Below are 15,054 nucleotides of genomic sequence, written 5' to 3' on the forward strand. Positions count from 1 at the left end.
CCCAGCAGCCCCCAGAGCTGCAGGGAAGCGGGCAGGGAGCTGCCCGGGGAAGGTCTCCAGCCAAGGGAGCTGGAGGAGAGGGGGCTGTGCTGGAGCAGAGTGTCCTTGCCATCACCTCCCCCATCGCTGCCATGTCACGGGACGGCTGTGGGGTCTGGGGACCCGGTGCCCACTTGGGCTGACTCAATTCGGATCAGGATCCTGAGTAACACTGGCTGTGAGCGCCCCGGCTCACGGCAGGGATGCGCCGATGGAGAGCTGACCTGGATCCCAGCCACCCCAGTGGCTGTCACCTCCCATGCCACCACATGTCCATGGGAGAGGGACTTCCAGCATGGGGGACAGCCCTGCAGTGACTGGGGAGGACAGGACCAGGGCCGGCTGCTGTCCCCATCCCTCACGGTGGCCCCGGGACAGCCCAGCCGAGGGGGCCACCCCAGGCCACCCACAGGGTGCTTTGGGACCCGGGGTGGGGGGCATCTGCCGAAGGCAATTTGGGATGACGCGCTGGAGACCTGGGGTCTCCCATTCCCCCCCGGAGCAGAGAGATGCCCAGAAGGACACATCCATTCCTCCCACCCTGGGCAGGGGCCAAAACACCCCTGGATTATTTTTGTGGGACTCTTTGGCTGCACATTGGGGTGTCATCACCCTTTTTCCACACCGGATAGCTCAGACTTCACAGCAGGGTGGGGATGCAGTGGCAGTGGAGGAAACCCTCCCCGAAATCCCGGCGCGGAGCCACCCATGAAATATTCAGGCCATTCAGCGCGATTCCCGCCTTGCCGTTGAAAGCACCATGAATATTGTAGGCAGACATTAAAGTTTCACGGCTGCCGTGCTTCGGCGCAGCCCCACAGACACCGTTACCGCAGGAAGCCCCTCCGCCAGGACACATCACGCCTTTGCCAGGCTCCAGCGACCCGTTTCCCTCTGGTTCACCCCCAAAATAGGTGGTGTTGATGGGCTGGGTCCCTGAACCGCTCCAAGAGCAAACCAACTCGAAGCTCCCTGCCACGTCCCCGGGAAGGAGCGGCACAGCTCCAGGCAAAGCCGCAGGCGGGTGCAAGGTCCTGCAGGACCAGGGACAAGCAGAGGTCATGGCCACCCCACCCCAAAACTTGGCCATGCTCCCCGCTGCTCCGACAGCAGTGTGGCCTCGATCCTCCGCAGCCCTGAGCGATGCCCGCCCCAGGCGTGGGAAGACGTTTGCAGCTCCCTCAGCATCTCGGAGGGTTTCATCCTCCATGTCATGAGCTTTCCAGGTCAGTCCCCACCAGAAGGGACCATTTCCTTCTCCTCCGCCCGCTCTCATAACTCGGCTCTTCCCGTGTTTATATAACAGCGACGTCTCCCGCGGACCAGGGAGAGAATTGGCCGGGGAGAAATAATGAGGATAATTCAAGTCATTTGGGAAGATGAGGTTTGCGAGGTGCCCAGCGTCTTCCACCTTTTACATGTTGTCTCTAATCATCCGCAATCTTGGATGGCCATTGATGGAGCTCGTTGCTGTGGCGACGGATGAATAGCCCTGGGATTGTACCATGCCAAAAAAGTGCCGTCCTTCCATCAAAACAACAACAACAAAAATATCATTTTGTTCAGGAAATTAAGCAGTTTGCAACCAAATAGCAGTGTCTGAAAGGGCTCCCGCGTCCGTTCTTTCCTCCCGGCTCCCGCGGCAGCGTTGGGTTTGTCAGGAACATGCCCAGCGCCCCGGCGAGTCCTTTGTGTGCGCCGGACAAGGAGAAGGTGGTAATTGCAAGGGGGTTTCTAACCCACTGAGCCTATTAAAAGGATTTTATGCCCCCCCTATACCTCTCTTCTTCCCCAGATGTGTGTCACGCAGGCAGGGAGCGCGGGGCGCTGCGGCCAGGGGCTGGCGCGGCACTAGGTTAATGTGTTAGCTGTGCGAGGTTGGACCAGAGCTGGGGGAGAGGGAGGCGGCGATGGCCGGCGGCCGGGGCAGGGTGTCGGGGCTCGGGTCCCACTCATCCCCTGGGCGATGCTCAGCGATGAGAGCCTGCACGGGGCTCCCAGGCTGCGGGAGGAGGGTGGCTGGCTGGGTGGGGAGCACAGGGCTTTTGTCGTTGTCAGCCTCCATGGTTTTCCACTTAAACTCCGTCCCAGGCAATACGCCCCGAGCCCGGACACTCTTCTTCCTTCCCCACCACTCTGGGACCACGCCACCGGGCAGCGGGCAGCACAGCCCCCGGGGACAAGGCTGGGACGGGGGTGATTTGGGGTCTGCTCAACCAGGGCCTGATCCTGGCTTTGGGTTTGCCTCTGGGGGTGGAGGCGTCTGACCCTCCCGATGCTGGAAACCACACGCAAAGCCCCCGCCACGTCTCAAGGCACACGCTGCGGGGATTCGCCGTGCGTAATCCACGTTACCGCACCGGGCACCGGCACACATTTTGAGCCAGGGGTTTGGTCCTTGCTGGCATCTTCGGTGCTCCCAAATGCCACCCGCCAGCAACGGGATGTGAATAGTGTAATTCAGAGCTGCGTGACCCTGGCGCTCATCCTGCAAGAACCCAAATATCTGTAGGGCAAGCATCCAGCTGGCAGCCTGGGAGAGCCCTGGGGTGCAGCAGGGCTGGACCCAGCCTCTGCGTGCTGGGGCAGCGAGGAGGAGGAGGAGGCAGAAGGAGGGACGGGCGCGTGGACAGAAAACATTTTACGGAGGACCCTGAGGATGAGAAATGGGCCAAGTTCCTGCGGCTCCGTCTCCTCTTTGGGCGAGAGCCCTGGGCAGTGCTTTGCCAGCCGTCCCCAGAGCCCTCCACCCTCCCTGGGCTCAGCGAGAGCCAGATGGAGGCACATCTTGGCTGCACAGAAAAACGAGGCAGCGAAGCGGGCTGGGGAGATTAACTCCGCGGGGAAAACAAGCTCAGCAGAGGCTGCCGAGCCGAGGACGCCTGCGCGGCTGCGCGGGTGTGTTTGTATGAACATGCATGTGCTGCAAGCGCACACGGACATGCATGTGCAGAGGTTAAGCACTTGCGTGCATGCAGATGTGTGTGTTTGGCTGAGCCGATGAACCAGCGTCTGGCCTTGGAGGGGCAAGCAAGGTATTGGAAATGTGTCCTCATCCTTTAATTGCGCTGCTTTGATAACAACGATAATTGGCTCGAAATCGATACTGTTTTGCTGCTGCTCCCATCCTGTCTCCCCCAGCCCTCCCCTCTTGCTGCCTTTAGTGGAGTGACATTTAAATGCTCTGCCGTGGTCATTAGATAACCCAGGCGGAGAGTTGCTGAGGAGGGGGCTGATGCAGGCAGCAGCAGGCAGAGATGGAGGCAGCTCCCCTCTCCACTGCCGTGGCTCAAGGGCAGATGGAGATAATGCTCCAGCCGCGCATCTCAGTGCTGTGGCAGTGACAGCGGTGGGTGACCGCAGCGGTTCTGGGGACGAGGGGAGAGCGGAGCAGGGAAGGGACAAACCCAGGCTGCGACGGCCAGGAGCTCCCTCCGGCTTTGCCTCTGAAAATTGTGCCAGAGCATCACGGGAAAATGTGTATTAATAGAGGCAGCTCGGCCTGCCCTGCTCTCCGCACCCCACCGCTGCCCTCGCGCCGTGCCCTCGTCCCCCCAGCAAGGTGCCCCCCGCTCCCGCCAGGCTGCCGCAGGTGGGATCTCGGAGCCTGTGAAGTCAGGGAGCTCCTCGTCTCCTTGCCGCCGCCCTCTCAGAGCAGCCCCTGTGCTTCTCCCACCCATCCGGGGCTGCTGGGGGCTCTGTCCCCCGAAAAGCTGCCCTGACCCCCCGCTCCTGCCCCGCTGGGCTCTGTAAAGCCAAAGGGAGCAGGACGGCAGCGCTGGAGGGCGCACGGAGAGCCCCGGGGGGCCAGGGGCACCCCGGGCTGGTGCTGGCAGCTCCAAGGCCCCTGGCCCACATTAGCCAGGTGACCCTCATTAGCCAAGTGACCCTCGTTAGCCAAGTGACCTTCGTTAGCCAAGCGGGGCTCCAGTGCCAGAGAGGGACCCACTCTGCTCTTGCAGGGCTGGCTGGAGCGTGGGGCTGGCAGCGGGCGAGGGCTGCCCGGGAGGGTGAAGGGTACCCGGGTGAGGGGCTGCGGGGCTGGGGGTGCGTGGGCACACGAGTGCCCACCTTTCCGTGGGAGCCTGGTGCCACCTGGTGGCCACGGCCCGGGGCTTGCGATTCTCGCCGGTGCTGGCCCCTCAGCTGCGTTTATTTCCCATGCTGGCCAGCGCAAATAAATCAGACTGCACTTACAGATGCCCCTGCGTGGCCAGAGCTGGCCCCGAGAGCTGAGCCCCGTCTGCGCCTCTGCCACAAACCAAAGCCAAGCAGAAACCCCGCTCCAACGGCCTGGCCGGGGCTTAGGGCTAACGCACAAAGTCTTTCGTAGCCCCCCCGGGCCAGGGAGATGATGGGGAGACGCCGGAGCAGAGCCTGGCAGTGGCTTCCCAGGGGTTTTGCTCCTGGGTGTTTCCCGAGCCCTGGCTGGGCAACGGGCACCCTGTGATCGCCAGCCCTGGGCACGGGCACATGGCCTCAGAGGCGAATTGGCCCCGTGATGAGCTGGGTCACGGCAACACCCGAGCAAAGCTTTGATTAAAAAAACCCCAAACCCCATCATCCAGGGCTCGGAGAAGAGTGGCGGGAAGGGTTTGCAGCTGGGAAGCCGTTCCAGCCGGAGACCCCCGGAGCATCCCACCCTCCCTCTCTGGGATGGCAAGGCTGACCCGTGGGGCCAGCGGTGACACCCCGCGGGTCTTAGGGTGCGGGAAAACAGCCTGGGGCGAGGCTGAGCGTGAGTGAGCGCTCGGGTCAATTAATTCTGTATGGCAGCAGAAATGCATCAGGGGCAGCACCGCCTCCCGGCTCTCCCCCTATGGATGGGGTACGGCCCCGGCCCCGAGGGCTGGGGTAGAGCCAGCTGCACCCTGGCCCCTATAGCTGGGGTGGGGGAAGAGTGTTGCCCACCCTCCCCTACAGCAGCTATAGATGGAGATGTCCGCAGTCCTCTGCCCTATAGTTGGGGTCCAGCCAATGTCCCAGCCCCTATAGCTGGGGAGGAAGGTCCCAGCTCCCTCCCTTACAGTCAAGGAATATCTGTGTCCCAGCCCCTACAGCTTGGGGGGACAGGGGGCTCACCCCCTCTCCGATAGCCTGGGCCTGACTGTGTCCCAGCCCCTATAGCGGGGGCTCCCAGATCCCCTCTCTATAGTGGGGTCTGGTTGTGTCCCACCCTTTATACCCGGGGGGGGGGGATGTCTCAGCCCCCTCAGCTATATATGGGGCACACGTATACTCCTGCCCATATAGCCAGGGGGATCACAGCCCCCTCCCCTATAGCGGGGGCACACCTATATGCCAATCCCTATAGCCAAATGGGGGTCACAGACCCCTCCCTTATAGCGGGGGCACACCTATACCCCAGCCCCTACAGCGGGGGGGGACCGTAGACCCCTCCCCTATAGCGGAGGCACAGCTATACGCCAACCCCTGTAGCTGGGGGGGTCACAGCTCCCTCCCCTATAGCCGGGGCACAGCTATACCCCAGTCCCTATAGCCAGGCTCCTCCGGCCCCGGCTGCAGGCGGCGGCCCCGTCCCGTCCCGCCCGGGCCGGGCCCTCCCCGGGGGAGGGCGCTCGGGGGCCGCGGTCCCGCCGGCAGCGCCCGCCATGTTTCCCGGCAGCCCGCCCTGCCCGCCGCCCGCCTGAGCCTCCCGGCGGCCGGCCCGGCCCGGCCCGGCCCGGCGGCCGCCCGCCTCCGCCGCCGGTGAGTGGGGCCCGGCGCGGCCCAGTGGCCCGGCCCGGCCCGGGCCTGCCCGCCGCCGTGCAGGCCGCAAAGCCTCGGCCTCGATTTTCACCGCGGGCGGGGAGCGGGACGCGGGGCCCGGCCGCGGCGGGGGTGGGGGGATGGCAGGGGGGAGACATCGGCCTTCGACCGGGCAGCGGCTGGGGCAGCTCGGCCGGAGGGTGATGGGGTGGGCGGGCGGCCTGCGGCTTTCCCTGGCCGGGCGGTGGGTTACCCGGCTCGCCCCGGCCTGCCCGGGCTCGGTGCAGGGGCAGAGCAGCGGGCGAGGGAGCGGTTCGGTTTCCCCCGCGGTTCTTCATTTCAGCTGGTGTTGTGGCTCCTGCTGCAGGTCGCCCCTGGGCTGCTGGCTAAGGGAGAGCTGAACTCTGTCCAAAGTCACAGCAGTCGTCACCTTCTCTTTCCAGGGACGCTCAAAATCAGAAGCAGCTCCTGAAAATTTGTCCGTGCGTGGCAGTGGTTACCGTCCGGTTACCTCCGCGGGGGATTCAGCCTGCCAGGTCTGCTCCCAGAGGTGAGGGAGCTGAAGGAGAGGTCGGTTTGGACCGGGAAGGACTCCTGGTCCGCTGATGGGAACGCTAGTCTGAGCTCTGCAAGGGGAGCCCCGAGTGCAGAGCAGAGATTCGTATCCCCCAGCTGAGGACAAGGAGGAATAAACCCGAGCTGATCCACTTCCATCCCACGGGAGCGCTCCTGGGAGGGTAATTATTTCATGTTCCTGTTGTTCTATTCCCTTGGCGGAGCAAGTTTTGTAGGAGCGTGAAAGAAAGCGGCAGAGTTAGCCATGAAGTGGTGGTACCTTGTGCGTCTGCTGTGCTGGGTGAAGGGGATCGCTGCTCAGGACTGCCAGTAGCAACGCCGTGGCTTTGCACCCGAGCTGGAGCCACCTGCACCGCCGCAGTCCCGCAAGCGTCCTCTCCCCTCCGCTGAAGCTGGACCGGCTGCAGCCGCGTTGTTCGCACACACCTGGATTGGTGTTTGTTGTTGCTGGGAGTTATTGCTTACGGTTCTGGTTTAAAGGGGTGCAGCGCAGTTTGGCCGTGTAAATGCTACACCACGTGTGGCTGGAAGGAGCCGGTTCCTGGGTCTGGAGTCAGCTGCATGTGATCCAGAGAGAAATTATTAAGATTAATTTTAAAAGTAGGTTTCACTATGTCTGCTGTTTCCCTCGGGAAGGTGTTCCAGAATCTCATCTTACTGCTGGAAAGAAACCTTAGTCTTATTTCCAGCCTAACTATGCTAACGCTCCCCTTATCTGCCAGCGTGTGTCAGCAAATACATGAGTGTGTCAAAACTGAGAGTCAATGGGTTCTTTTTGCATCGCTTGCATCATCTTCCTGAGAACTAAAAAAGTAAACCAGGCTTGAAATGAAAACAAAGGCCACTAAGTGCAGAATGTAACTAATTAGGCTGGGTGCTGGCCGTTTGAGCGGCATTCTTTGTTTCGGTGTTTGCAGGAGTCATCAGTCGTGCTGCGATGGCACTTCTTGTTACCCTGCTTGTTACCGTTGTTTGGGGAGCGGATCGTTCAGGTCTTAACGTGCGTGTCTTTCACCGGGAGCTTAGGGAGCCTCGTGGTGCAAGGAGAAAGCACCGGGAGCCGGTTCCTGTTGGCTTTTCAGCCTGGCAGCGGAGCTCCGGATGGCTCGAGGCCCCAGGACCCGGATCCTGCGGCTGCTTACGAGCCCTGCGTATCCCTTGCTCAAGGGATTCGGATCCTGTTCCCGTGCACGTGCAGGAACCGGACTCTCTCGGGATCCTTTGTGCTCCTTCCTGATCAGCTGCAGCGTACACTGAACGAGCGCTCCGGCCCTAACAGCTGTCTCATTTTTATTCCTGTTTGTAGCTTGGCGCCTTGGAGGAGAGAGGATGGCTCAGGAGACAAACCAGACGCAGGTGCCTCTGTTGTGCACCACAGGCTGTGGGTTTTATGGCAGCCCCCGGACTAACGGGATGTGCTCCGTCTGCTATAAGGAGTTTCTACAGAGACAGCAGAGCAGCGACCGGATAAGCCCCCCAGGTAGATTTTTGTCTGAGAAGTCTCTCTTAAATGGGTGCCTGGATGCAAACTGTGTTAAGCAGCTGGGATAGAGCATGGTCCTGGCCACCAGTAGATTTATTCCCTCCTGGAAAACTTGGGTTTTTCCCTTTTCACGTAGACTCAAGCCTCTAAATCAAAGACCTGAGTCTTTGAGCACTTCTGTTCCTTGTAAGGGGGTCAGTTGTTTTCTTCCCAGTCCCAGCTGTTTGTGAAGCCCCGTCCCAGTCAGCGCCTTCTGGTAAACCGTAAAACTTCACTTGCGCTAACAGTGGCCCAGATTTTGAGTTGTTACCTGCTCCCTGAGTTACGTGCTGACTGCTGGGAATCACGACAGATCCCTGAAATGACTTTTTATTTGGGAAGAATTTGGCCTTTCGGGTTTGCGTAATTTTCTCATCTCAACAGGGTTGACAGTCGAAAGCAATGCAATAAAAGGTTTGTTTCTCGCAGCTAAACAGAGCTGACCTATCACCGAGCTGGGAGGCAGCTAGGTGCACAGAAAAGATGCTCTTTCCATCATTAGCAGGATTTTCTTTTGCTGAGAGTTTGTGCAGATGCCCCATGTACAGGCTTCGCAATACCGGTGAGAAATGCCGCCTCGAGATCTTTCGCAGTTTTGTTCCTGCGTGTAATAATGGCTTTCCTTGAATCACCCACCCAAAATAGATATTGGGAACACAGCTCTTCCTGACAAAGGGTTTTTCTAAAGACCCTGACTTAGATCCTCGGCCGACACAAACCAACGTGTTTCTGTCGAAGCCAGTTCCTTTCAGCAGATGAGGATCTGGTTCTTAAACCTTGGAGAAGTTGCAAAGTAACATTGGGTACAAGGCACGTTGGTAACTGCAGCACTTTGATTTATGCTGATAGGAGAATATTGACGCTGATGTGGAGTTTGCTTTGCGATGTTGAGGAAAAGGAGGGGAATCAAAGAATGACTGAGGTGTCATGGGTGACTGAAATCAGATTTTACCAGATGTTAAAAAACACACAATAATGGAAGGCATTCAGCACGTGACTCCTGCAAGTAAGCTGTCGTCCCTCAAAAGGGCGTTTGCAGATCCTCAGGAGCTGAACAGATCTCCATAAAGGAGGTCTGCAGTCCTCAGAAGATGAGCAGCTAATTTCAGCGGGATGTTGTGATCGCGATACAAGGAGCCGTTCCTGGTCTAATGTAAGAACGGCTGCACTGGGTCGCAGTGAGGTCCGTCCAGCACCGCCATCTTGTCCTCACAGAGACCTGTGCACAAATGTGGAGGGGAGAGTATAAAAACAGGGGATCTGGGAGTGATCCCAACTGGGGCGCGTCCTCCCAGCTCCTGGTAGGGAGCAGGAGGCTAAAGCCTGCTGAAAGTGCTCGTCCTGCTTTCTCCTTGGCTGTCAAGCACCCGAGGAACTCGCTGATGTTTTTAAGAGTTTACCAAGACCGTGATCTTGTCTCGTAGCACCCAGCGGTCCCAACAGCAGCCCCATGGCTTCAGATTCAATTGCAGGGCAGCGTGCAGAGGGAGACTCCACGCCTGAGGATGTGAAAGCCAGGTAGGGGCATGGTCCACGGGGCGGGGGGATCTACAGCCATGCTAAAAACCAGCCGTGGGACACAAAGGGTGGGCTGTCATCCTTCATATGGCCAAGGGGATGTGCCAAGCAGGCTGGATCACTGCTCATTGTGACCCTGGTTTATCTGGAAGACTGAGATGTCCCCGATGATGATGATTGATGGGTAGAGTCAGGTACCAGAGGGTCGGTAGTAAATTAAAACCTGTAGTAAACTAAGCGGCCTCCTGGTTCTCCTAGAGCCGGTGCACCTTGTCTGTCACTAGCTGTGTTAAACTCTTCGGTTGCAACTCAGTCCTAAGTGAAAGCACCTGGTGACGATCCAGCCTGGAAGCTGCGACAGCAGGATTAGGGACCTTGGCCCCGTCTGATAGGAGGGAAGACAGTGCTGCCTTGAGCTCTACCATTGCTTTACAGTCCTGGCTCATAACTCTGTTTTCCTGTCCCTGGCCTTGTTTGGATGGGCTGTTGCCTTGGCTTTGAGATATAATTGGGTGGAAAAGGAAACTGAGATCATCACAGATTAATTCCATTTGTGGCTGTGAAGAACTTTGATCCCAAATCTCAAGGGGAATTGGCCTGCTGTACTCCTGAGTTACCTCTGAGTACAATGAAATTAACTTTATGGGCTGAAGATCTCTCCCGCATAACTTCATCAAAAGAAAATACTTGTGTTTGAGCTATGATTTGTTTGTTTGTTGCAAATGCTCCCAGTGCTCAGACCCCTGTGACCCATCAGATGACGGCCATGAGCATATCCAGAGAAGAAAACAACAGTGAGACAGAAGAATTCATCAAGACAGAAGAAGCCTCATCAGCATCTTCCTCATCAGGTAGATGGTTTGGCCTTTGCACGAGTCTGAATGACACCGATCTCGCAAGTCGGTTTGAGCAGCAAGTACTGGCTGCTGACTCCAGGGGACAGTTGTTACCTCCCGGCAGGAAAGGTGCACCTAGCAAGAGAGCTAAGGAGAAAACAGTTTGCCTGTTTCTGAAACAGGGAGGAGAAAAAAATGCTGTGCCCAAGGGCAGGCCGATAGAGATTGCTTTGTGGGCTGAGGGCTGAGTGGCTGCCAGCCCTCGACTCGCTGGCAGGATAATCTTCCATGACGCCTATCCTAGTGAATGGCAGAAAGCCCGGAGCGTCCCACAGCATGGCTGTTGTTGGCTGCAGTTCCCTGCCGTCTCTCCAGGGAGGAAAGGAGATGGATCCCGTGTCCTCTTGGGAGAGAGGAGACGTGTTTGTGGCGGTGCCCAGGGGCAGCTGCTGGCCTGGTTGTTGCCGTCCTGTGTGATGGGAGGCATACCTGCCCCTCCGCGGGGAGCGTTACCGCTGTCGCTTTGTCTGCAAAGTGGGTTCCTTGAGGTGACAGAGGAGCACGGGTGTCGCTGCCCAGCGGCGTATGTCCTCCAGCTGATGAGTAACAGGGTGAGCCATTGCGTTGCGGCCGAGCCGTAACCAACTGACACTGTGTTGGAGACACCCTCCTTTAGTTCAGCTGACAGTTTGCTTGCATTCAAAGCTAAAAAAACCCTCGAGAGTTGTTGGTTGCTAAGAAAAGAGGCTCTGGTCACGTGAGTGTGCATTTTGGATTTGGTAATCCCTGGCCTGCAAGCCCAGGAGACAACTTACAACAGGCAGGTGAGAGACTATTTGGGCTTGGAAGAGCCTGCCCCTTTCTTCTGATTGCGGGATTTTTAGAAAGTTGTTCAGGGTCCGATCCACAAAGCTATCTCTGCCTCTGACTGTCTGTCTCCTTAGCCTGGTTTTCAGAGTGGCGTGCACTGCGGGTGCGTATCTGCTAGCAGTTGGAGCTCCTCCCTCCTGTTGACTTCCGTAACCTGCTTAGGGACTGTAGGAAATCCTGCTAAGCATCTGTGACCTTTAACAATCTGGCTTTCAGAGCTCAGTTTTCCTTTTGGTAGATTAGAGACAGCGATGAGTATCTGTGTAAAGCATTCCGAGACCTACATACGAGGAACACTTATGTAAGAGTCAGCAAAAATAATTAGTAGTACTTGCAAGGGGTTAACTTTTTTTTTCCCCCTGCGAAGATTAACTCTAGGCTCAGCTGTGCAGTGGAGTTACTGTACATCAGCTAAGCCGTAGTGACTATCCAGACACATGCTTAACCTATGACAAGCACCAGGTGATTCTACTTAGTATTACCTTTTCTCAACAGGAGCTAAACGACATCACCTTACGTTACGTATGCCTTAGCTAAACTGTAATATCTCCGTGGTGTTTCTGAGCCTCGAACTTAAGGAATTTGAAACAGAGAGAAAACATGAGGCTGCGTGAGGTGTAGATCTCTGTGGAACAAGGCAAATCTCACAGTTTGGGGTATGTCGGCCAGGGCAACGTGCACACAGAGGTGCCTGGCACGGACGCACAATCGGTAGGGCCTCAAGCAGCTCCTGTAATAAAACGACTGTGTTGCTTGGTTTATCAAGAAGGGTAGTAGAACTCTTGCCTCTGTTTCAGGTACCCTGCTTGAAATATCCCAGAACACAGCTGAGGGCAAGACAGCTTCAGAAAAACCGAAACAGAAGAAGAATCGCTGCTTCACTTGCCGGAAGAAGATAGGGCTAACTGGTAAGACCCTGGTTGTGGGGAAAACTTGCCTGTGGCCTAACTAGTCTGGTTTCGTAGCCCTGCGAACGGATCTCCTTGCGCTGTGATACTGCCTGGGTTCGGAGGGTCGGCGTGGGTCCCTGGTTGGAGGTACCCCTCCAAAAAGTACTTTACATCCGCAAGACGTGGTGCTGCAGGGGAGGCGGGAGGGGAGCTCTGAGCCACAAACAGCGCTGTCGGAGCTGTTCCAGTAGCCTGGGGAATCTGCCGCTCACTGTCGGGGTCCCTGCCAACCCTTGGATGCAGGATTGCGGGACGGGATGGAGCCGTGCCTCTCGGGTTACTTCTGCCGCTTGGCAAAAGCTGCGTGTAGAAGCAAAAGGCAGCGCTCGCTGTGGATCTAATTCCGCTCCTATTCAAGTCAGTGGTGAAGCTTTCATAATAGTGACGTGAACTGAGTTAGACCCAAACTGAAAATCGCACTCCAAGACTCATCCCATTTGTTAATGTTGCTTGACTTCTGCCGTTAGCTTCCCGAGAGCGGGATGGCTTTCCGTGTTCAGCCTGTAAAGCTGAAGAGAGAGAAGTGCTGAGATGGTGTCAGGTGACTGGTATCAATGGGAAAACTGCCCCTGGAAAGGCAATTCATGAAGCAATTAACTTGGCTGTGGTTTGTTAATAAAAACATCATTCCCCTGAATGGACTCTGGCATTTAGTGTTTCCCTGGGAAAAGTTAACTCTAGAGCCGTGCAGGTCACGCTGTTCCAGCGGAGCGCTCGCCTCTGTAGCCTCCTCGGTGCGTTCAGCAGCCAGGGACTGCACACACACTTCTGTTCTCATCCATGTAAGCTGCTTTGGCGTGCTCCGGCCTGGGAGGTTTGCCCAGCGCCTGACGCTGCGGAACCCGAGCTTGCCTGGATGTTTGAGGGCGCTGTCATAGAATAAACGTGGGTTTATAAGCCTAGGACTGGGCAGGGTACACTCTGCCCAGCCTTCAGATCTGCAGGGAGGGTTGTTTTCCTGGATGAGTGTTTCCTTAAGAGCTTCAAACTGCGGGAAGTTTCCTCTCCTTCAGGAATGAACTTGCAGAGAACTCCTGTGAATTCAGGGCATTTAGGATAAAATGAGTTTTCTCAAATAGGAGTAAACTTGCACCTTGTAGCAAGGTGTTTGTGGTCTTTACAGCCTGTGATTGGAAAGACGTGAAAGGAAAGAGCGTGAGTCGCTGCCAGCGCGACGGGGAGCTGATCTGTCAGCAGCAAAACCCCTTCCTGCTCCGTGCCTCAGTTTCCCAGTGTGCTGTGACAACGGTAGCACTTCAGAACAGCATGATCCCCAAGTGAAGCAACTAAATTATGAATTTTGAAGCGTAAATAGCTCGAAAGTGATCCTAACGAGGTGAAGGTTTTGCTGCTTGCTGGCTTACTGCTGGTCAGTCCAGCTGCTGCTGGGTGACGCCTGGGGAGCCAAGCTGGCTCGGAGGGCTTGGCTCCAGCTCAGGCTGCCTCCTTGCAGCCTGGGGAGCCTGGTTTGGCTTAGCAATCTGGTACTCTGCAGTCCCCGACATGTCCCTTGTCCCCAGGGAACGCGGAGAGCAGCTGCTCTGGGAGCGTTTCCCACCGCCGTGACAGCTGGGGCTGCCCAGAGCGTGCGTGCGCTCGCGGGAGCGGCTAAGCCAGAGGAAATCGAAGAGCAACCCGTGGTCTTCCCCCACACTGCGACTCCCTGTCGCCTGTCAGGGACAGTGGCCCCCCTCCCTCATCTGACCCTCTTTCTGCATTAGCGGAGCTTCCTGGCCTGGCAGGAAAGAGCGGGGGCCCCGCTGCCTTCCTGTCCGGCTGGACGGGGACTAACGCAGCTTTGTCTCTCTGCTCTTCTTCCCTTCAGGCTTCGACTGCCGCTGTGGGAACCTGTTCTGTGCCATTCACCGGTACTCCGACATGCACGCCTGCCCCTACAACTACAAGGCGGAAGCCGCCGAGAAGATCCGTAAGGAGAATCCCATCGTTATTGCTGAGAAGATCCAGAAGTTGTGAAGGGGGCTGAGCAGCTCCGACTGCAGCCAGGTGGCCTGGTGCTCCTCCCCTTCCTCCCAGCCTTCCTCTTCCTCCCAGCCCCATTGGTGGTGCGTTGGGGACTCCAGCAGCACGCACGAACATGGAGACTCCTCGCAACTCTTCGGCAGAAAGTTGGCATTCCTTGTCTCCCTTCCTGCCTGTACAACAGCCACAGCTCGGCTGATCCGTTCTCGACCAGCTTCCCAAGGGACAAGGGACCGTCCTGCCCCAGCGCTCCAGTGCCGAGACCTTCAGACTTGTCTTCCGCCGGGGCGGTTTGCGTGGCGTGGGCAGCAGGGCTCTGCTGGGCAGCCGTTCCCTTCAGCCGGCAGCTCCGAGTCCTGTGAACCACCGGGGACTCGCGGCTGGAGGCCGTAAGCTGCCGCTGGACTTCGTTCCCTCTGCCCCGCCGTCTCTTTGTGGCGGATGTAAAACCGGGAGCTGGGGAATCCCGGCAGCAAGGCTGCCTCCTGCTCCCCGCGAGGTGTTCGGTCTCGGATGCAGAAAAGAGGATTCTGTAGTTTCAATGCCCCAAACACCCCTCCCCTCCCTCCGAGACGCTGTTGTTGAAGCACTGGGGTGGTTAAGCAGCAGAGTACCAGCTCAGTAAAGTTATTTTGTGGCTTGAAGCGACGTAGACACGCTCCAGCCGCAGGTCAGGACCTTTAGGAAAGCACTGCTCGCTGCCTCGTGCCTCTCGCCACGGGGAGGGAGCCGGCTGCCAGGCTTGCTGCCTCCAGGGACGCGGCTGGGCTGCGGGACACCCCTGCGCCAGCCTCCCGTGCTTCAACGCCCCCTGAATAACCGCTGGCGGCTTCCCAAGCGAGGTTTGTTGTAACACAGCGGCGCCTGCGCCTCTCCCCTTCACTCCCCGCCTTCTGCCTTACACGGTTCTTTCTCATCAGGGTTGTGCACAAAGCTCAGATGGCCAAAACTCCGCTTCCTTTCCAGTCCCTGCGCGCAGAGGGACGGCGGGGACCCTTCGTCCCCCGTGGGCCTCGCTGATGCTCGGTGAGAGCCTTTCTCCCCTATGAGTGCG

General features: G+C 57.8%; 1 protein-coding gene across 1 annotated transcript; it reads left to right on the forward strand.

Annotated features, from left to right (window-relative positions):
* Positions 1–5,635: 5,635 nt before the first annotated feature.
* On the forward strand, positions 5,636–14,688 carry LOC309599680 (AN1-type zinc finger protein 5-like). The gene is made up of 7 exons (XM_082331340.1): positions 5,636–5,748; positions 6,192–6,485; positions 7,631–7,804; positions 9,271–9,364; positions 10,097–10,215; positions 11,868–11,978; positions 13,846–14,688. The coding sequence occupies exons 3-7, from the start codon at positions 7,654–7,656 to the stop codon at positions 13,992–13,994; spliced, it is 624 nt and encodes a 207-aa protein (XP_082187466.1). The 5' UTR covers positions 5,636–5,748; positions 6,192–6,485; positions 7,631–7,653; the 3' UTR covers positions 13,995–14,688.
* The last annotated feature ends 366 nt before the right edge of the window (positions 14,689–15,054 follow it).

The sequence above is a fragment of the Platalea leucorodia genome (genome assembly GCF_965183815.1).
Source record: "Platalea leucorodia genome assembly, chromosome: 21".
NCBI lineage: Eukaryota > Metazoa > Chordata > Aves > Pelecaniformes > Threskiornithidae > Platalea > Platalea leucorodia.

Bases quoted from the DNA above. Each gene is read 5' to 3' on its own strand.
- LOC309599680 (XM_082331340.1), top strand. From the start codon at position 7,654: ATGGCTCAGGAGACAAACCAGACGCAGGTGCCTCTGTTGTGCACCACA. The intron at 7,805-9,270 runs GTAGATTTTTGT...CTTGTCTCGTAG, and splicing joins CGACCGGATAAGCCCCCCAG to CACCCAGCGGTCCCAACAGC. The intron at 10,216-11,867 runs GTAGATGGTTTG...CCTCTGTTTCAG, and splicing joins ATCAGCATCTTCCTCATCAG to GTACCCTGCTTGAAATATCC.